This window comes from Colias eurytheme, chromosome 27 (genome assembly GCF_061535395.1).
Source record: "Colias eurytheme isolate Ceu_HAF_F1 chromosome 27, ilColEury1 Martin Lab GWU primary, whole genome shotgun sequence".
NCBI classification, from domain to species: Eukaryota; Metazoa; Arthropoda; class Insecta; order Lepidoptera; family Pieridae; genus Colias; species Colias eurytheme.
Window position 1 is genome coordinate 3,226,402 of NC_143006.1, and position 22,562 is coordinate 3,248,963.

The window sequence follows — 22,562 nt, forward strand, 5'->3', positions numbered from 1 at the left end:
ATAACTTTTACGGGCACTTTTCATGTCTTTAGATATGTGCTATACAGAGCGTATACTTGAGGTTAGCTATATTATAGCTTTTCTGTCTGTGAGAATCTTAATAAATATATAATAATTTTAAATGTACATGAAAAAGTATCAACTAGGCTATCAGGGATATTATCAGCATGAGAAACCAGGTTTTGGATTAATAATATATTGTTAAATACGCGCATCGGAAAAAAATGCATACATATAGATCAAACAAGGAAAACGTATTTTCCCAGGACCCAAGAAATAAAAAGAAGTTATTGCTAAATTACTGATAGCACAAAAACTCACTGCAGTTTAATTTTGCATAATACTGGTCGCTTTTGAATAAAACAATTTTGAGAATATAGGTACATAATATAATTTACCACCTATTTTATTATATTATCTAGTAGGTATTATCATAATAATTAATATTACATTCAAGGAAACTGTACCTTGGTATGTACCTTGTTGCTCTTATTGCTACATAGTATATATTTTTGAGTTGGAGTTTATTGGGATCAAAAATACAGCCGTATTTTTCCCTTGACCGCCTTGCTCGGTTCTTTATATTTTTGTTTAAATTTTTTTTAAAATGAATCGATTTATCGCACTGGATACTTACATATTATGAAAATTATACTGTTTTTTGAGTTTCTGATTATACATCTGTCATCTATAAAAGAAGTTCATAGGTATTAGATATAATATTATAATAGTTATTCCGTTTTTACATGTTTTAATGCTTTAAAAATAAATAATAACATTTCAGGAAGTAGTTTCTATTACTAAAATTTCCTAGCAATTGAACCGTGGGTGCTATTACATAACTATTTCACATTGTTAGAATAATGAGTGACTAATTAACTATATCACATGTTTAATATTCACACGGCCTGTTGTGAAATATTTAATTATATGAATCATGTGTTTTTGAAGCCCTAGGTTGTTGGCCTGATCAACATTTGATAGTATTTTATCCTAGCATTTGATCGAAAAAGATGGATAGATCACCACTTTTTTATCTGACTGCGCTAGAGGAAGAAAAGGCTTTTGGTTTTTCAAAATGCACTTAAATAATCCAGTAAAATAAATTTAATTGTTGCTCTTTATGGTAGAAACTATATGTATATGGCATAGTCTTAAAAATTACCCCGCATCTGTAGTTAAATTAAATCATTACGAGTGATTAAATGGCACTTTTATCTCAAGTTCAAAAGGCATCTGTAATTAAATATCGCAGTCCGTCCCCTTTTTATGCTTTTTCCAAAAATATTTCAAATACGGCCCTTAGTTCCTTCACCCTTAACGGAAACGGTCCACGTGGTCCCGCTGTATCTTCACTTTTACATACGTTCAGGGGGCGTATTCTAAAAATATACGACACAGAATAATCTAAACGAATACCCAGTCGGGTTAGTCACGTCGCGACGTTCGGCGCGCGCCGAAATTCGAAATCCGAAGTCGAAATTTCGACCGTCTTTTGTTCGAAATTTTGACATGATCGAAAGTGTTTGAACCAGCTCGACCATATTTCATACGGACTCTGGGCCAGGTAATGATTTTTCGTTTTCCCGTTCCCCGCTTCTCTATTGTTTATGAGACTTTATTTTTGTTATTGAGGGCAGAGTCGTATACAGACTCATATAAATAAGCGGGATTTTTTAAAATCTTTTGAATATTGTTCGTAAAAATTTCAGCACGCTTTTAAAATTTCGATTCTTTAATTCCACGTCATGTTAGACATCGAACGTCAGATCTAAATGATCAATGTGGTAGGAACTAAAACCATAAAATGCGGAATCTGTAAACACCGATGAGTCGAAACTGAAAATATGCCTTTCGTTATATATTTACTGTTGGCAGTGATGAATTGTGTTTTGGTAATATTACTTTTGACTTATAAGGAATTGGATGCTGCAAGAATTGATCGCTGAAAGTCATATATGAAAATTATTTGAATTGTGATCAATCATTTGGTGGAATATCGTCCATATTTATGGATATTATAGGCTTATTTGCTATAAAATATCATCCATATATAATATTATAGACATATCATGAAGTATAAGCGGATATGACTGTGAGATCAGTATCACAATTATTTTAAAAGTTTCAGGGTATTACATCATATCTTTATATTTGAAGACTAAGCTTGGAGCATAAATCCAAATTCATTACATACATTTGTAAAAGTGTTATCGAATTCAGTGACTTTAACTATAATATTATTGTGACAAACGAATGTAGAAGATGCAAATATGACAAAATTAAATATTTTATCTGCTTGTTTCTTAATTTTATTGAACTGTGGATGTCTGTGTTAAACTTATACTAACACATGAGTCTAATGTGAAGGAAAATCGCTATGCTGCGGGAAAATACCACTGGGACAAGTTTGAACATGATTCAAAAAGAGATGACGACACCATCATCATTTCTATTGAGAGGAACATTAGACTTGGTAGAAATTTAAAGGATCTTTATTAAAACAATTTTAAAGAAACAGGATAAAATTAAAAGGTTCCTTCAATTCGTGTAAGTAGGAAATCGAAAAAGGGATTAATGATGACTATTATAAAAATAAAATAAAAATATATATATACTTAGCGAAAAATTAAACTGTGAAAATTTGTGGAAGCAGTCTTGTCACTTGTAAGATAAAACCCACATTAAAAATATGATATGCGCTTAGGAATAATGTAGCTTTCTGGAGGTGAAAAAAATTTTTAAATCGGACGGGTAGTTTTTGAGGTTATTATTTCAAATACAAATCTCTCTTCATAATTTAAAACAATGCAATCAAACTAATGAAAGAGACAAAGACAAGGTATTGTTCAAGTATATAGAAACAAAAAACTAAGGTCACGTTTCAAACAAAAATTTAAACACGTGTATCTTCTAATTTACGTAAATAACGTTGATTGTAAAAATAGTGAAGCGTACGAAATATTCTCGAGTGCAATTTGTCTATCACTCGATATACAATTGGAGTAGAAAAAGGTTTTAAAGTATCAATAAATAAACGAATTACTCCCTTCCATTATAGATAGTGCTGACATATTTTACAAAGGCATCCTCTAAGATATTCTACAAGGGTTCATTGCTCGTATAAATATAGACAGAATTGGGAAACAAAAGTAAAATAAACCTTGAAATGTGGCGTCCTATTCTGGAAGCATGCGACTAATGTGTTCGAAATATAGAGGGGTAATTAGTTTGCTTTCCTGGTATGGTATTATGCTTTTAAAGGGAAGTTAATTGAGGATGAGCTTGGGTTAGAAATATAAAAGATTTTTTAAATTGTTCTCTAATTCTATGTTTTTAAAATAGTCAATGATTGGAATTTTACGTATCGATGTATAAAATGACATATTTTTTTTGTAAATTTATATAAAACGGCTTTTAAATATTTTGAATGCTAACAAGAAATAGCTTCATTTGTAAACAATAGCTCATACAATCGTTACGTTTCAATTTTATATAGCCATTACAATATTAATTCTTCCTAATTTTATTATGAACGTGTTCCTTTCAAAAATTTCACAATACACTCACCAGCTAAACAATTAGTGATGAAGCGCAAATGAAATAAGAGCAAATGATAACTCGGAGCTCACGAAGACGTGACAGTGTTCAATTACTGGACTTTCAATTAGACTCGAATCAGTGTCGTGTTACGTTTCAATCAAAGTTTTGATGCTATCGCTTTAACCGACTTGGAAAGAAAGAGGTAATAGTAAAATGTAAAATATGTATTTTGCATTCTAAATAATAAAAATAGCATTGCATTTTATGCAAAAAATCTTTAAAATTTTGCGTGACATTGCATTTTTTTTATTTCGCTATTATGATAATTGATAATATTAGCAATATTGTCTACAAATTTCTACTAAAAACTGTTGTATAATATTTATTACTAGTTGTGCCTCGTGGCTTAGCCCTCAAACAAAACTACGGACAAAAACTTAAAGTATTCTTGCCCATATCTTAAAAAAATTTCGTTCCAAATTACCAGTGAAAGCGTTACAGACAGACACTTTTTCGCATACATTATATCGATTTTAGAATTAGCAAGACTGTCACTAAGTTTCTACGTAACTGTTATATAATATGTATGAAGAATGTGCGGTTATTAATTCAATTGAATACATACGAAACCTTACCTTGCAGTGTAACTTGAGTTTGTCTTGTATTGTACGGTATTTTTCGATTATGCGGTAATTCAATGATTTGTCCGTATCAAAGATGTTTTAATTTCAAAGCAGTTATTTTATTTATTTAAACGTCTTTATTAGGTACTAGATGTTCCTCCCGGCTTCGTCCAGGCAGTAAATTTTTTTCGATTTCAAAAATTAGGAAAGAACATACAAAATATAAGCCAATTTGTTCCAGCCATTAATTATACATATAAATAAGTGAAAATTTATAAATTTGAAGATAAATTTTAAAGCTCCAAGGAGGTTATTCTGCACTACACACACACTACACTGCAATAAAATTAATTTAAATTTAAAATATAAATATATTATTATTAGTAAAACACACCACCAAGTGTTATATTATTTAACATTCTACCGGAATCAATAAATCACAAACCCACTTGACCACTTTTAACTTCAAAACGACACTCCGATATCTAATTTTGCACTCTCAACCTGTCAAAACACTCAACCTTCATCGGTCACACTTAAACAGCAATAAAGATGTACAAGATACTAGGAAGCGTGTTAATTAATACACGAGGGTTCCGTAGAATAAATAATTAATATTTAATTTTAAGATTTAATGAAAATAATTAAATTTATAATTATTTTACGGTACAAAATTGTAAAGTGAATTGATAGTGCCACTTATTATTTATCATTCGTATTGTACTTAGTGTAAGTACTGATAAAAGTACATATTATATTATCTGTGGTGTAAGTACGATACTTTAAAATATTAAAGAAAATCGGTGAATCTAGTAAATTTAATTGTTTTAAGTGTCTAAAACTATATGTAGGTATGTATACCAAAAGATTAAATTTGCAATTTGATAATCTTTGCTATCGGTCTAAATTTGTTATATCAGGTAAGAGTAATTTTCAAATTCAAAAGTTTCCATAAAACTACAATCAGTGAAAACAGAAATAGGCGATGAGATAGGGTTTTCATTTTATCACAGAAACAATTCTTAAGCTGAAAACTTTTATCTGTAAGTGCACGTGATTGTTTTACCTTTGCTTCTAATGTTGAATTTTAACCGACTTCAAAAAATGAGATGTTCTATGTTCCATTGTAATATACTAAAACTATAAAACGTTCTTCGAGAACAACACTTTCTATTAAAAAAATCGCATCAAAATCTGTTACGTTTTTTAAAGATTTAGCATACTTAAAGACGCACTGACAGCGACAACGACTTTGTTTTATACTATGTAGTTATACAAATACATACTATTTCATCGATTAAATCTCTCGGGGTGGTCTTATTTTTGTTTATGTCATTGTTATCAAATGACTATTAAATCTTTTCTCGCTTACTAGTTACTACGTTGATCTCTAAACTAACCATATGTATTACCAGGAACGATTAGTCGAACGAATTAGGTTGACATGCGATATTTTGAGTGGGCGTATCGAATGTGCGAAAATATATCGAGTGACGACAGAATAGTATTGTTTTCCTTTGAAATTGTACGACCACATAGGAAGGGATGTAAAAATGTGAGTGTATTTTTTATGAACGAAATATTGTGCTATTTATAGCTGATCCAAATGTCAATTTATAAGATCGTTGTGTTACGAAAGTTATTTTCATTCGTTTTAAGAAGGATATTGTCATGATCTTTTATCAATAATGAAAGGGATTTTTTTAACAAGGCTATTAATCAATAAATTAATATCAAAATTGTTACTTGTAAGCTTAGCTCTAAGGGTACTTATTACTGAGTCAGATATAACAATACTTTTATTTAAAGACTAGATTTCCGCCCGCGGCTTCGCCCGCGTTTTCAAAGGAAAACCCGCATAGTTCCCGTTCCCGTGGGATTTCCGGGACAAAACCTATCCTATGTGTTAATCCAAGTTACCCTCTATATGTGTGCTAAATTTCATTGTAATCGGTTCAGTAGTTTTTACGTGAAAGAGTAACAAACATCCATACATCCATACATCCATACATCCATACATCCTTACAAACTTTCGCCTTTATAATAGTATTAAGATTAAGATTAAGATTAAGATAAAATAAAAAAAAATAGTTTCTTTTCCGATGATATGAGTACTCTGAAATATCGCAAAACTTGAATATATTCAGATATTCGAAAATTATGATAGATCCTCATACACATACATATACAAACAACATTAAAGTCTTTTTCCATTTTATTATTTATTTCTTATTCTTTTCATAGACATGGACATATTCATTATAGTTTTGTAATGAAAAGAAATAAACGTTATTTATATTTATACAAATTATCTTATATTTATACAAATACAAATTTTCTCTTTAATCTTAATATAATAAAGTGCCGCAAACTATAAACAGACCAAAAAATCATGGGAATCGTTAAACCATCGTGGCCACAGATGATAATTAACTAAAGTACACATAATTATAAAAAGAAGGCGTTAAAATAATATTTGTCGCACATGGCTGTCTATGAAGGATGTAGAGAAACTGGATGTGAAATTATTAAAAAAAGAAAAATTTTAAATCATTGTATTTTAAAGTACCGTCTCTTATTCTGATTAGTATGATCTATCAAAAAACATAGTTTATAGATAGAGTATAACGGAAGCCAAAGAAGTTAAATAACTTCTCAAATTGAAAAAATATAACACTATCGTGTTCTGTGTAGATTTCGGTCTACAATCTACATGGAATCATTTCAAAATTGTATATTTGCGAAACTTTAAATAAGTAATATACGTCTGCAGCGGCTTTACTTTTATTGTAAGGCTGAAGTACCCCAAAATTTGCCACTCTAATAGAGTTTAATATTTTCCTAAAGCAAATGAGCATAGTGCTTTTATTTCCAAATTTTCAGAAAATCCGCAAACAGTTATTTTTAACAAATATCAACTTTCATATCTTCAAATAGTAATCAAGCCTTACTAATCAAGCACAGGAAGCAAGCCCAATAACCTTCTAACATAATATACTATTTCGGGCTCATCCAGTATCCATAGAGCTACGTTTCATTGATAACTCACCACATGGCTACACATGTGTGGAGCACGTTGAAATCAACGGGATGAAGTTGAAAGAAATTAAATTCAATTAGCCTGGATGGCTGAATGAATTAAATTATCTTTGTGGACTTTCTTTAGGTTACTTTGCTGAATGTGGTTTATGATTTAAACGTGTATATACGTACCTACCAATTATGTATAGTATGTATGTTATGTAGTACGCTGCGTAAAAGTAATGCTGTTTAATCTAGTAAAACTTTAAACTACCTACTTATTATTTGACAAGTGAAAATTTTTTGTAAATGAAAATGGTTTTTTTTCAGCATTTTCATATGATCAAAGCTTATGTGTTATTATTATATTAAACAAAACATGTATAACATGATAATATAATATTGTAAAGTTTATATTTTAAGAAATTGCTTATATTAAAAAAAAAATAAGCATACCATTTTTACACTAGTATTCTTTGCCGTGATTTTTTTCTCCTTTTTTCTTGTATATTGTACCATATTATAATGTCGCTGTCATAATATAACTTTGATATAATATCAATTTTTACAATTTTATTTCCGTCTTTCCAGATAATGCCATTCCGCTGACTCAATGTCAAATTCAAAACAACATGCGACGAAATAAACCAAAATGCTAATCGACGATTTACTGGAAGTGCGCGCGCGCAGGGATGTAACGAAATCCGTAAATAGATGTAAACGGATGCGGATAACGGATGTTTGGTTCCTGCTGGTGATCTTTGTTACCGGTTGCTATGGTTACGAGGAACAGAGGTTCGCTATGGAGCCGCAGGATCAGGTATGTTTTTGTTTTAGAAAGTAGTATATTCATATTGTACCTACCAATGTTTTTATAGACTTTGAATACATATTTACATCAGATCCTACTAATATCGTAAACGCGAAAGTTTGTAGGTTTGTTTGTTTCTCCTTCACGTAAAAACTGTTGAACTGATTTTCATGATAATTGGCACACACATAGGGTAGATAACGTGGATTATAGCAAAAGTTAGTTTTTAACACCACGAAATTCCCACGGGAACGGCAGCCATGCGGGTTTTTCCTTTCTACGCGGGCGAAGCTGCGGGTGAAAAGCTAGTGGTTTAATAAAGTAGTGTACTCACTGTATTTTTTGCATTTACCAATGCTTTCATAGACTATAAATACATTAGATATCATATAAATAACATGATTTTAATGTAAATAGTAGTAGCACAGTATTACAATATCTGTTTATTATTGTAATACTGTGGTAGTAGTATGTCTATAATATTATGTCTATAATATTATAATTGTAGCAAGGCTGCGTAGTTTTCGAAGTTAGTTATCAACAATAGAAAACTTTGAGTTTCTAAAGATTCTATGTTTACAGAGAATGAAATTTAATTGTAATACAAACTATATCTATTTCGGTAACAGTATTACATTTCAAAATATAACATTTCGTTATCACTACATAGTAAATATAAAACAATGTCGCTTTCTCTGTCCCTGTGTCCCTATGTATGCTTAAATCTTTAAAACTACGCAACGGATTTTGATGCGGTTTTTTTAATAAATAGAGTGATTCAAGAAGAAGGTTTGAGTATTTAATTTATTATGTTTTAGACAAAGCGGGCGAAGCCGCGGGCGGAAAGCTAGTTTAATAATAATTAAATTCTCACCACACACACAATTTTATTAAATGTATCTTCTACCTTTATCAAAACTTATAGAAAATATCTATCGTCTTACATAATATATACTTTTGAAGTAAAACTTCTTCAGGCGCGTTGAGAGTAAAATTTCAAGGTCGCGCCATAGAAATACCGTCGAGTCATGGAGTAAGGCGACGATTTTGGTATCTTTGAATCTTGCCAAAGAAGTTTCACTTCTGACACGTGTGCTCGGCGCACAAGCTCTTTTATTGCAATTTAAAACGGTTTTTAATACAGTTTAACCCTCAATGAAGTAAAGCAGCGTTTACAACCTAGTCTGTAACCATAAAATAATACTATTCGCGCTTAACATAATTACTGATAAATAAACGTAAATAACGATCCTAAAACAGTTATAAAATTAAGTTTTATTACGGTTTTAACGACTGCAACGTGTGTTGATCGATTTCACAATATCACTTAGTGGGTTATTGACCTCGGTCATTTTAAAGGCTTATTAAATGAATAATTAATTAGCGTCCTTCATTATATGGAAAAAGAAACACATTTCATAGTTTTTGATACGAAAAGTAACTTTTTAACACGCTTTTATTAGGTGCTCCTGTATGTGGTACCTAATCGACTCCTTTAGATTTGATTTTGACCCACTTTGAACGGACTTTAATTCAAACTTTGGAGGCTTATCAGGGATCGGTGACAATACAATTATTTCGTGAGTTTATCTTATTAAGTGCTGATTTTTCAATCCTAGGTTAAAACTTATTCGTCGAATAATGTATAAAACTACCATTTTAAAAAGGTATTCTAATTGCCCGTATTTGACAGTTTACGTGACATTTTAATATTATCCTGTAAGTAATACTTTATTGGACGGATAAGTTTTATCCAAGCATTGAAAAATCGGCCCTAAAACGTGTTTATAGTCTTATTATCTAATCTATACTAATATTATAAAGCTGAAGAGTTTGTTTGTTTGAACGCGCTAATCTCAGGAACTTACTGGTCCGATTTGAAAAATTCTTTCGCTGTGCGATATCGAGGAAGGCTATTAGGCTATATAATATTATCACGCTAAGACCAACAGAAGCGGAGCAATGCGGGTGAAACCGCGGAGCACAGCTAGTCCTTAATAAGTATATTAACATTTTAAGAAATGAATCCATAAATTTCCAAATTCCAATCACTGTTAAAAAATTATACAACAGGGCAGCACTTCTCAGCAGCCAATTATTTTCAAAAAGGTTCCGCTTAACCCTTAAATTGTCACCCCTAGATAACTTGTGTGTATAATTTCGAAATTTGGAGGATGTGTTGGAATTAGGATAGAATAGAGGAAAATGAAAAAAAATATTAAAAATTTTATTTTTTTCTATGGTTTTCACTATGTCACATAAAACGGACATTGCCAATTATATGTACATGTTCGAACCGTCACATATAACGGACATTGCACATTATTCCTCCAACCGTGGTACATGAATACAATGCACATTTTCAGCTCTGTAATTCAAAATTGTTATCAAAAAATAATAATGAACGATCTAGTATAAGCTTTTCAAACATCTGTCTTAAAATATTGGTTAAAACTTTAACAATATCGTTAAAAATAATGGATTTTAAAAAACGACACTACCAAAAATCACAGCCTAAGAATATGCTAAGAATGGGAATGGAAATAGTATTTCATAGCCTGAAAACTTATCTAATACACGAAGAAAGTCCTCTTCCCATTCACTAAATTGTACAGATTGAAATGTGTGTGCTTCATCGTATGCAAAGGAGTCGTAAACCGTGCCTGAAGTACCAAAACAAACACGAAATTTAATTCGCTTTTTTTTGGATTCTTTGGCATATATATCCATTTGCTGCCAGTTTTTTTAATTTGTAAGGTATTATTATTTAAATTTTCAATCATTGGGTGTTATTTCTGGTAAGTAACATGATGCTGTGGCTGAAGAACTACTGAGATGTAGGGAAGATTCATCTGACACCGCATGTAATGGCTGTAATTCTACAGCAATAATATTTTGTTGCTGGTAAAAATTCTGAATTTTTGGGTCTTCATTGTGTCTCAAATCAATATGTCGTATAATTCCGGAGGTATGGTGCTGGGGGTAAATGGTTAACACTGTTATCATAGTGAAATCACTCCCGTAGGTCTACATTTCCTTCGAAATCGTCATCTCAACTCAATACCAGACTCTTCAGCTTCCGCCAGAGGTAGTGAGGGAATTTTTTATTGATTGCCAAGTCATGCTCCTGTAAAACATAATAAAAATAGAGAAAAATATATCAAAATGAAGACGTTGAAAATGGAGGGCCTTATTGGCAACGTCCGTTACATAGGACATGTGAAGAATACCCTAGTGTATACTCCAAGTTGTCAACGTCCGTTTTATAGGACATCCTAAATAAACTAAGATTTTTATTCCAAATATTTTAAAATATGTAAAAATTATGTCAAAATACTATACTTACAGTCGTATTCTAACTAATAATATAACGTTATAAGCAAAATAGCCAAAATACTTACAGTTATTACCAATTTTATCAGGAGAGTCAAAAGATCCGTTTTTTACAAATTTCAAATGGTCACCATTCGCGACTGTACTTCGCTTCGCTAATGAAACCTGCATGTACGCGAATGACATAGCTACTACCTTCCCAATATACCGATTGGAAATGCCTAGGTCTACTGTAACAGCGCCAGCATGTGTGTAAATACTATGTCCTTTAAAACGGACGAAATCAATTTAAGGGTTAAACTTATTTAAATAAATCTATTAAAAACACAAACGTTAATGCGAAACGAAATCCGTTTACAGTTTTGCATTTAAACAGTTTATGTTAATGGTGTAATTATTAAAACAACGTCGCCATAAATCATAAATATGTTTCTAAATTAAAAGCAGATTGATACATAAAAATTTGAATATATTACACTAAAGGCTTTGTTAGATAGGACGATTTAACTAACCTAACCTGTCGACGTGCTATGACGCCGAATTCCGTTGTACTGGGCGCTACTGGCTTTGTCAGATGGAATGCGTATTTATCGCGTGTCATAGCGTTAGCTCTACTTGACTGTATATAGCCGCGTAATACAACATAAGACACCGCGCTATGACGCCTGCTGTATTATGCGGTAATGCAAGCAAAAATGCTTTACGCACGCTAAAGGCTCTGTCAGAGAACGCGTAAGCAGCACGTGACAGGGCATTAGCGTTTAGTTGCGTTTTTGCCCCAAATTGTGTTCATACTGTCAAACAGAGAGAAGTCTCTGACGCGCGCTAAAAAGCATTCTATCTGACAAAGCCATAAATGGTATTATGGTTAATGAATATTCATAATGTTTCCAAATGAATAACGGTTTTTGTTGTTTATTGATATCTGATCTGGTTTACGCTTAAGGATATTTTGCTTTGCAAGTTTTTATAAGCAAAAAAGGTGTTTGATGTTTGTACTTTGAGTTGAAAAATCAATGTATATGAATTAATTAATATACAAAACAACAGGCGATTTCTGGCGTGTGCTAATCTCATAGCACATGCGAACAGACACTTCCTTTCGAAAGAAATCAAAACTACCTACATTCCTACGTACCTATATATATATGTATATTTTTCCATAAAATCAATTTAATAGATGTACCTATTTTACCTCTACAGATAACTCAAAAAGAAACCATAAACAACAAAACAAAATGACATAATGAATAATAGACTATAGGTATTATCTCATAACAACTAGGATGTTATAAAATAAAAGATCCTTTTTCTATCAGTCACGTAACAAGAAAGTGTGCGTAAAGTTTAACATATTATGCAAATATATATATTAAATTAGCAACATTATGGTAAAATTTGATCAATATGGATGTGAATTTTAATATAAAAACCGACGGCCTTGCGTATAACGAATTTTTGATGCATGGCGTAAGGAAAAAGCTAGCCGCGTGTTAAATTATTTATTCTAACAAATTAAAACTTAATTTTTAAATTTCTCTTGAGTCGTGTCAGAAGTGAAACTTCTTTGGCAAGATACAAAGATCCACCAGAACCACAATCTTCGTCTTAGTCCATAACGCGAACTTGAAATTTTACTCTAAACGCACCTAAAAATGTTTGATTTAAAAATAAATTCTCATTGATCAATTGATCAACAGCTGTTATCATCTGATATGACTTCCGATACACTACATATAACCAACATTGTTAAAACAATACATAATACATTCCTATTTAAAGAGACAGTATAATATAACCCTATAAGAATAGAAGAAATTCGATTTGATAAGTGGGTCCTGCATTTCCTACTCAAAACATTGTAAAAAACATCGTAACAGGAAAGCTAGTTCCAATTCTATCTATACTAAAAGCTGAAGAGTTTGTTTGTTTGTTTGAACGCGCTTATCTCGGGAACTACTGGTCCGATTTGCAAAATTCTTTCGGTGTTAGATAGCTCATTTATCGAGGAAGGCTGTAGGGTATAAATATCATCACTCTTCGACTAACAGAAGTGGAGCCACGGGGTCGAAACCGCGCGGAGCAGCTAGTTAAATAATAAAAAAAAATATGTACTAAGTGTCAACGAAAACCGCTTATAGTTTGTAACTCAAACCATACGTTATTAAAACTAATAATTTTATAATTATTCACATAATTTGCATAGCTATTCAGGCTTTTGTTTACTGGGCTTATCATAGTTTATAATTAACAGGCTTTGACATAAAACACGAAGCAATATCCATAAAAACGATAGTATCGTTTCTTAGAATTGCGCGAATTGTGAAATTTCGTGTTTGAAAATTAAATGTTAGTGTAGTGATGTGATTGATAATGTGTGTGTTAAATAAATGATTATAAATATGCCTAACCTGTTTTCAAATTAATATAAATACTATTTTTAGCTCCTGATATGCGATCTTTTAAAGTATTCTTTAGAATATACCGAGTATATAAAATACTTATTAAACTATATACATATATATAAATATTATACTTCGTATATACAAATTAACATTAAATTCGTAAATTCTGTGATCACGGGTATCTTTAATAGAATTTATCTTATTTGTGGATTTATATTATTAAGTATTCCAACTATCATTTGACACACATCATTATGTTTAACAAAAACAATATTCAATAACAACTGGACAAAATTTAAACAAAACCAACCGGAAGGGACCAGCTTTCAAATAAAAAAGAATCACCCAAATCGGTTCACCCAGTCAAAAGTTCTGAGATAAAAACCCAAACATAATTGAAACTTTTTTTATGTGAACTTCTTTAAGCGCGTTGAGAGTAAAATTTCAAGGTCGCGTCATGGCAATATCGTCACGTCATGGAGTAAGGCTACGATTTTAGTAGCTTTATATCCAAAGAAGTTTCACTTCTGACACGTAGGCTCTTTTTTTAAATCGGTTGAAAAGGTTACTTTTCAACTGAGCGTGATTTCTCATTTATAGAAAAACAAGAAATATAAAGAATGGCTCTTTCAACATTTATTAACATTCATACAGTTGACATAATATAATTGTGCTAATTACATTAGTTACACAATTTATGAAGCTACGATAATTTCTTTTTGAAGGAAACCAGCTTTATTTGTTGTTTTTCGTTCATTATGTAAATAGGTAAGTTTTTTATTTGTGTAATGGAAAATATTTGACACGCCATTATTTATTTTCTTTTTGATTTCACGTGTGCTTTAAACTGAACGTTTTTTAAATACTGTGTTAATGCATTTTTATAAAAACAGAATGTAGTAGTAGAGTTGAATAAATAAGTTTTAATATGCATAGATATATAATTCGATATACTTAGGTAAGTATATCGAATTATATATCTATACATATAGATAAATTATAATACGTAGATAGATAATTTTTGTCAATTACCATTTTACCATTAAACATAATATTATCATTTTATAGATTACCAGTTTACGACTATTAGCCTGGCATGTAGGTAGTAAACAATTCGTTACCTATTTTACAAAAATATTCCAATTCGTATTATTGTAAAATTACCTATTAAAATAAATTACCTACCTACAACCTATAAATTTACCAACAAATTAATCACCATATTATTATTACAAACTATAAAGAATATACGAAATCGATCACGACGCGGGTTTCGCACCCGCGTCTTCCGCACGTTAGCATTTGAAATTTGAATGCTATAAAAACTAAAATATTATTATCTATTTGTATAAAACTCAAAGGTGACTGATATAGTGATCTATGCACAGCCCAAACCACTGGACGTATCGGGCTGAAATTTGGCATGCAGGTAGATGTTAGGACGTAGGCATCCGCTAAGAAATTCTTGCGGGAACGGGGAAAAACGGGGATGCACGTACAAAGTCGTGGGCGGAAGCTAGTTATACAATATTATAGTTATTAGAACAAAGCAGTAGTAATAAGCTATTAAAACAAATGTTTTGTAAACATTTAAACAGATAACTAAATAAAATCTCTTTCCACAGAGTGCAATCGTCGGTTCCCGGGTAACCCTACCATGCAGGGTAGAACACAAAGCTGGCACATTGCAATGGACAAAGGACGACTTCGGTCTGGGCACTCATAGGAATCTCAGTGGATACGAACGGTATTCCATGATTGGGAGTGATGAAGAAGGTATGTTATTAATAATAATTATTGGTATCTATTGTTATTTATACGTCTGTAAAATCACTGCATATCTATACTAATATTATAAAGCTGAAGAGTTTGTTTGAACGCGCTAATCTCAGGAACTACTGCCCCCCTAGTCAAGTGGCTTTCTGTTAGCGTAGCGTTCAATAGAATAGACTACGAATGTATGAGATTGACGTAAGCTGTAGATACGTTTATCTACAGCCTACGTCAATCTCATACTAGGGGACTAGGGGGGCTGGTCATTGACTAGGGGGGCTGGTCATTGACTAGGGGGGCTGGTCCGATTAGAAAAATTCTTTCGGTGTTAGATAGCCCATTTATCGAGGAAGGCTATAGGCTATATATCATCACGCTAGGACTAATAGAAGCTGAGCAATGCGGGTGAAACCGCGGAGCACAGCTAGTAAATTATAAGAAGTTAGAATCATAAAAATAGGCTACTGAAATGAGAATAAATAAATCCACTTTTACCTTTCTACCAAAGATAGGCGAGGGAAAAATACAGTTTTATTACACTTCAAAAAGTATGCGTAAAATCTTCAACAGATAGCTCTAAAACGATCTAGATATTTATATTGAGTTTTGCGTAGGCCTCTCCAAATCTGTGACGTCATATAGAAAATTCGCGCATGACTCAGTTCTGAAAGAGTATTCAGTAATATTATTTGCATAACTTTATAAAATTTTATTTCATCTGTTGCGTATAGTGTTAACTTAAAAATAGTAAGGTACATCATCATATTTAGTCCGTTTCCCGCGTTCCTGATAGGATCTGTATAGCTTATCTGTCAGATAATATAGCAAATAATGTATGAAAATTTACGCCTAAAAGTGTCAAATAGATTATCAGCAATTGTTGAAACCGGTTTTTATCCTTTCAATTTCTTTCTAATATTATAAAAAGTAGGTTATGTTATTTTCAGACCGCTATTTAAATTTTTACTAGTACTACTATTGAAACTATTTTTAGAACGTTTTTACAGGAAAAACTGTCAGTTTTTAGCACAATTCATCACACAGATCAAGTGCGGTTTACGAGATGTCACATGACGTAAATATTTTTGGATCTGTGATATTTTTATGTAGTGTTCTTTGATCGTTTTTTATTGAGCTGATAAAATGATAGATCATAATAAAACAGGAATTTTTACAAGTTATGTCGAGAGGACAGATGAACATCCATACATACATACAGATTAAAAACATAACCCTGTTTTTGCTTCGCTGTAGTCGGGTAAATGAAATAAGTGTTTACTTTCGATAATGTTTAAAATTACTAATGATAGATTGTACCACAATTTCGTTACTATAAAAAAAAAAAACTACAAAAACAGCGTGTTTTTACTAGAGAAGAACTAGATAATGATACACTACAAGTTTATTTCGCAAATAAATAGGTTTAAAAGTAGGCGATGTTCCCAAAATTCTTGTGCCAAAATGTTCTAATATAGTTTAAGGTTACATAATATTATAGTAGTTCTAATTCCATTGTTAGTGTGCGTAAGTTACGTTATTTTTAACCGACTTCAAAAAAAAGGAGGAGGTTATTAATTCGGCCGGTATGTTTTTTTTTTTTTTTTTATGCATGTACACCGATTACTCCGTGGTTTCTGAACCGATTTACGTGATTCTTTTTTTGTTCGATGCGGGATGGTGTCGAATTGGTCCCATAAAAATTTTATTCGGATAGGCCCAGTAGTTTTTATTTAATGAGCATTTTTGTCTGTATTTGTAAATGTTGCAAGTGCAAGTTTGAAGTCGGTTGTTTTTAACGCAGTTATTGACTTGTACACACACATATTTAACTTTTACGATTTTAAATTTACATCTTTTTAAAGTTATTTTTGAAATACGAGAGATCATTCTATTAAACAAATGACTATGCACTATAACGGATTCATGTTTTTTAAACTAGTTTTGATGTCAATGATTCTTTAAAGTAAATAATAAATATAGACACGTAAAGTTGAGTACCACTTTAAAAATATTATTATGATGATGTAAAGTAGGTACTGTATTTATCAGCTTAATCAAACTCAAAACTCAAACTCAAACATTTTATTTATTCAATTTGGCTTCTTCTAGAAGCACTTTTGAATCATAACATATTAATTTTAACATTAACCACCGATTCGGAAAGCAGTATCTATGGAGAAGAACCGGCAAGAATCTCCATAGTTGATATGAATATTATTTTCATTTTCTTATATTTAAACTAATTATTAAATTATTATAATAACTGTTCATTGTCGCTAAAAGAATACTTATAAATACAAGTTCGAACAATGACTTAAGGCGTTAATAGGGGCTAGCGACCTTGACGACGATTTACAAGGCGGGATCGGGGGACCGGCGCGAATCTACCGTAGTAAAAGTACGTATAAAAATTATTTAAAATGATATTTGGGTATGGAATCAAAATTTAAAACAACCATGCCCTGTGTTTCAATTTCATAAACACACTGTAAAAATACTACAATACGTTATATTGACTTAGCATTTTGGTTTAAAGTCCAAAAATCTACCTCAGTTCATGATTTTTTTCCAAAAAACCTGATTGTAAAATAAACAAATTAAAACAACCATGCCCTTTATCATATTCGAAACTTTAATATACATTTTTTTTAGATATGTACATTAAAAATCTAAGAAGAAAAACGGTTATAACTAGAGTTAATTTTCGGTATTAAAAGGTCATTCTACCCGATTCACGCCTTAATACTAAAAACTATTAAACTGTGGCGGCCAGCTGAGCGAGCGCATAACGGGACTACGCGCCCTTCACCCCGCGCCCCGCTCCGGCCGCACACGAGAGTTGTCCGCTACGCTTCGCGGCTCGCGAGCCTTCACTCCGTGGCGACCAGCTTTAGACGACGGATGTGCGCTCAGTTTTTCTATCCTATTAAATTATTGTAACGTGCGAATAAACGCATATCGTGGATGTTTTGAGATTTTTATTTAAACGCTCCTCAAGCATCCCATATTGGTGACCCCGACTTCAAAAAACGTTTTATAATGGAAAAAGAAGACCGATCGGATTTGGAATTGAATAAAGTCGGCGTGCGGCTGCCGCCATTTTGGGCGGATGACCCTGCTTTGTGGTTCGCGCAGGTTGAAGGACAATTCTTTTTAGCTGGAATAACGTCTGATACGACGAAGTTTTACCACATTTCGTCGCAATTAGAACAAAGGTTTGCCCAGGAAGTCAAGGATATAATAAAAAATCCTCCAGCTGAGAATAAATATAATAAACTTAAAACAGAATTAATAAAACGGCTAACGGCGTCACAGGAAAGACGAATACAACAACTTTTGGCTCAAGAGGAATTAGGGGACAGAAAACCGTCACAGTTTCTTCGTCATCTTCAGAATTTGGCGGGGCCAGCTGTTCCGGACGAATTTCTCAGGACTTTATGGACAGGTCGGTTACCATTAAATATTCAAACAATAATAGCTTCACAAAAAAGTCTCAGTTTAGAAGCGATTGCCGATTTAGCAGATTCTGTTCATGATATTGTACACCCTACCCAACAAGTTTGCACTTTAAATAATAATTTGAATAATAATGAAATTTCAGAATTAAGTAAGCAATTAGAAAATTTAACAAAAGAAGTAGCTTCACTAAAAGGTAATTTCCATAGATCAAGGTCACGTACCCCATCTCGAATAAGAACTAGCCGTAACAGGTCAAGATCTAAATCTAGAAATTTCGATTTTTGTTGGTATCATCATAGATTTGGCAAGCGAGCGCATAAATGCATTAAACCATGCAAATTTAATTTGTCGTCGGAAAACAACATGTGCAGCCGGAACTAGCGGCAACCGACTGCAATGTTTCGCCAGGCCGCCTTTTTGTTATTGATAAAATAAGTAAAATAAAATTTCTTGTCGATACAGGTTCTGATTTGTGTGTTTACCCACGCAGAGCGCTCAGGCAATATCGAGAGAAGACTGACTATCAGCTGTTCGCGGCCAACGGCACTGTGATACCTACATATGGCTGGGTGCAGATAAATATTAATTTAGGTTTGCGGCGTGATTTTAAATGGCGATTTGTAGTTGCAGATATTAATAAGCCGATAATTGGAGTTGATTTTCTTTCTTTTTATAATCTGTTGGTAGATTGCCGCCAGCAGCGACTTATTGATGGGTTGACGTCACTCCAGGTCACAGCGTCAATTGAGATTCCAACTGACAGCGACTATGGTTCAATTAAGGTAATTTCTGGAGATTCTATTTACCATCAGCTTTTACGAAAATATCCAGACATAACCCGCCCGGCTGGTACACATAAGGAGGTGAAACATAATACCGTTCATTATATTCGAACTACTCCAGGTCCACCCGTTTCCTCACGACCACGCAGGCTGCCACCGGATCGCCTTCAGATAGCACAAAAAGAATTTGAGGACATGCTGCAATCAGGCGTGGCACGCAGGTCAGACAGTTCTTGGTCATCTCCATTACATTTAGCTCCTAAGAAAGACAACGGCTGGAGACCCTGCGGCGACTACAGAGCTTTAAATGCAAGAACTTTGCCAGACTGCTACCCCATCAGACATATTCAGGACTTTACACATTTAATTGCTGGAAGCACTATATTTTCTAAAATCGACATGGTAAGAGCATTTAACCAAATACCAGTTTTCAAGAGCGATATACCAAAGACCGCCATTACTACACCATTCGGATTATTCGAGTTTTGTTATATGACGTTTGGCCTTCGCAACGCAGCTCAGACCTTTCAACGTTTTGTTGATGAAATGCTCAAAGGACTATCCTTTTGTTATGGGTATGTCGATGATATTTTGGTCTTTTCCGCAGATTACGATGAGCACCTGGAACACCTGGATCAATTATTTAAGAGACTTTCAGACTACGGCATGCTTATTAATTCAAGTAAATGTGAGTTTGGTTTACCTAGTATAACCTTCTTAGGTCACAAAGTTACATCAGCTGGAATTAGTCCTGTTGAAGAAAAGGTTCAAGCTGTCGTAGATTATCCAGTTCCGAAGAGTGTAAGAGAACTCCGCCGATTTCTAGGAATGTATAATTTTTATAGGCGTTTCATTCCAGATGCATCTTCTATTCAAGGTCCTCTCAGCCTGGCACTCTCAGGATCTAAAAAGAAAAATAACCAACCTATCGAGATGTCTGATGTCATGCTGGACTCCTTCAATGCCTGTAAGTCGTCTCTTGCGAGAGCAACCTTATTAGCTCATCCTAGGTCCGACTGTGATTTTGCAATTCACACAGATGCCTCTGACATCGCAGTCGGTGCTGTGCTCCAACAACGGGTAAATGATGACTGGCAACCACTAGCGTTTTTCTCACGCAAACTTAAGCCGTCTCAGGTAAAATATAGTCCGTATGATCGAGAACTGTTAGCCATTTATGAAGCTATACGATATTTTCGACATATGCTGGAGGCCAGAAACTTTACTGTGTACACAGATCATAAGCCGCTGACATTCATGTTCAAAACTAATCGAGATAAATGTTCACCTCGACAATTTAGATATTTAGATTTTATTTCTCAATTTACTACAGATATCAGGTACGTGACCGGGTCTGAGAATATGGTAGCCGATGCTATGTCCAGAATAGAGGAAATCGCAGACTCTATAAATTTTGAGGAGCTTGCACGCGCTCAAAGTACAGATATTGAGCTGCAAGAACTTTTAAATAACAATTCATCTCTTAAACTAGTAAAAGTAAAATTACCAAATTCATCTCATTTCATCTACTGTGACGTGTCTATGCAAAATCCAAGACCGTTTGTTACTAAGGCCTTTCGCGAACAAGTTTTTAATAATCTACATGGCTTAAGCCATCCTGGTGCTAAGGCGAGCATTAAGTTGATTACGCAACGATTTGTTTGGCCTGGAATTAAAAAAGATTGTCGACGCTTGGCGCGAGCTTGCACAGATTGCCAGCGCAACAAAGTCATTCGTCATACAATTTCACCTTTCTCTCAATTTTCTACACCTTCTCAACGTTTTTCGCATGTCCACATGGACATTGTAGGACCATTACCTTATTCTTCTGGTTACAGATATTGTCTCACGATCATCGATAGATTCACGCGTTGGCCTGAGGCAGTTCCTTTACCAGACATACAAGCCGAGACGTGTGCCCGTGCTTTTCTCTCTGGTTGGGTGGCGAGATACGGATGTCCAGAGAAGATCACTACTGACAGAGGAAGACAGTTTGAATCTGATTTGTTTCGTAGCATTTCTTCACTGTTGGGTGCAGTTCATCGCCCTACGACGGCGTATCACCCGGCATGCAACGGCATGGTGGAGCGCTTTCATCGGCAGCTTAAGGCAGCTATCATGTGCCATAAAAATGATCAATGGTCTGAGGTACTTCCACTTGTTTTACTTGGCATTCGCAGCGCTTGGAAGGAAGACATTGAGTCATCTGCAGCTGAGCTAGTGTACGGGGAGCCACTGCGCCTTCCCGGTGAGTTTCTCGCTCCTAAAGCTCATAGTACTGATCTAACAGATTTTGCATCCCGCCTACGCAATCATTTTCATAATCTCGCACCAAAACCAGCGCACTGGCATACCAGCAAAACCTTTTTCATACCTAAGAGCTTACAAATTGCTGACTATGTTTTCCTTCGCAAAGGCCCCATTAAAAAATCATTAGAATCACCTTATTCTGGCCCGCACAAAGTGATTGAAAGAGGAGAAAAAACATTTAAAATTGACGTGGGAGGCAAGCTTTCGCATGTAACCATAGATAGGCTTAAACCTGCTTATTTGCTTACTAAATTACAGGAAGAACCACAACACGATGAGAACAGCAAATCACAACCGTTCAAGACTAGAAGTGGACGAGTGGTTCGCTTCCCCAACTACTATCGACCTTAGCTGTGGCATCGGTCTCGGCGGGGGAGTAGTGTGGCGGCCAGCTGAGCGAGCGCATAACGGGACTACGCGCCCTTCACCCCGCGCCCCGCTCCGGCCGCACACGAGAGTTGTCCGCTACGCTTCGCGGCTCGCGAGCCTTCACTCCGTGGCG

General features: G+C 33.7%; 1 protein-coding gene across 3 annotated transcripts in view; it reads left to right on the plus strand.

Moving 5' to 3' along the window:
• The window catches only part of LOC149896819 (irregular chiasm C-roughest protein-like), a 78,296-nt gene that overhangs the window by 33,739 nt on the left and 21,995 nt on the right, over positions 1-22,562 (plus strand). For all 3 annotated transcript variants that reach the window (XM_090117160.1, XM_090117158.1, XM_090117159.1), the window contains exons 2-3: positions 7,779-8,007; positions 15,362-15,512. In XM_090117160.1, the coding sequence (XP_089973286.1) occupies positions 7,840-8,007; positions 15,362-15,512 (319 nt within the window). In that variant the 5' untranslated portion in view covers positions 7,779-7,839. The remainder of the gene's footprint in view (positions 1-7,778; positions 8,008-15,361; positions 15,513-22,562) is intronic.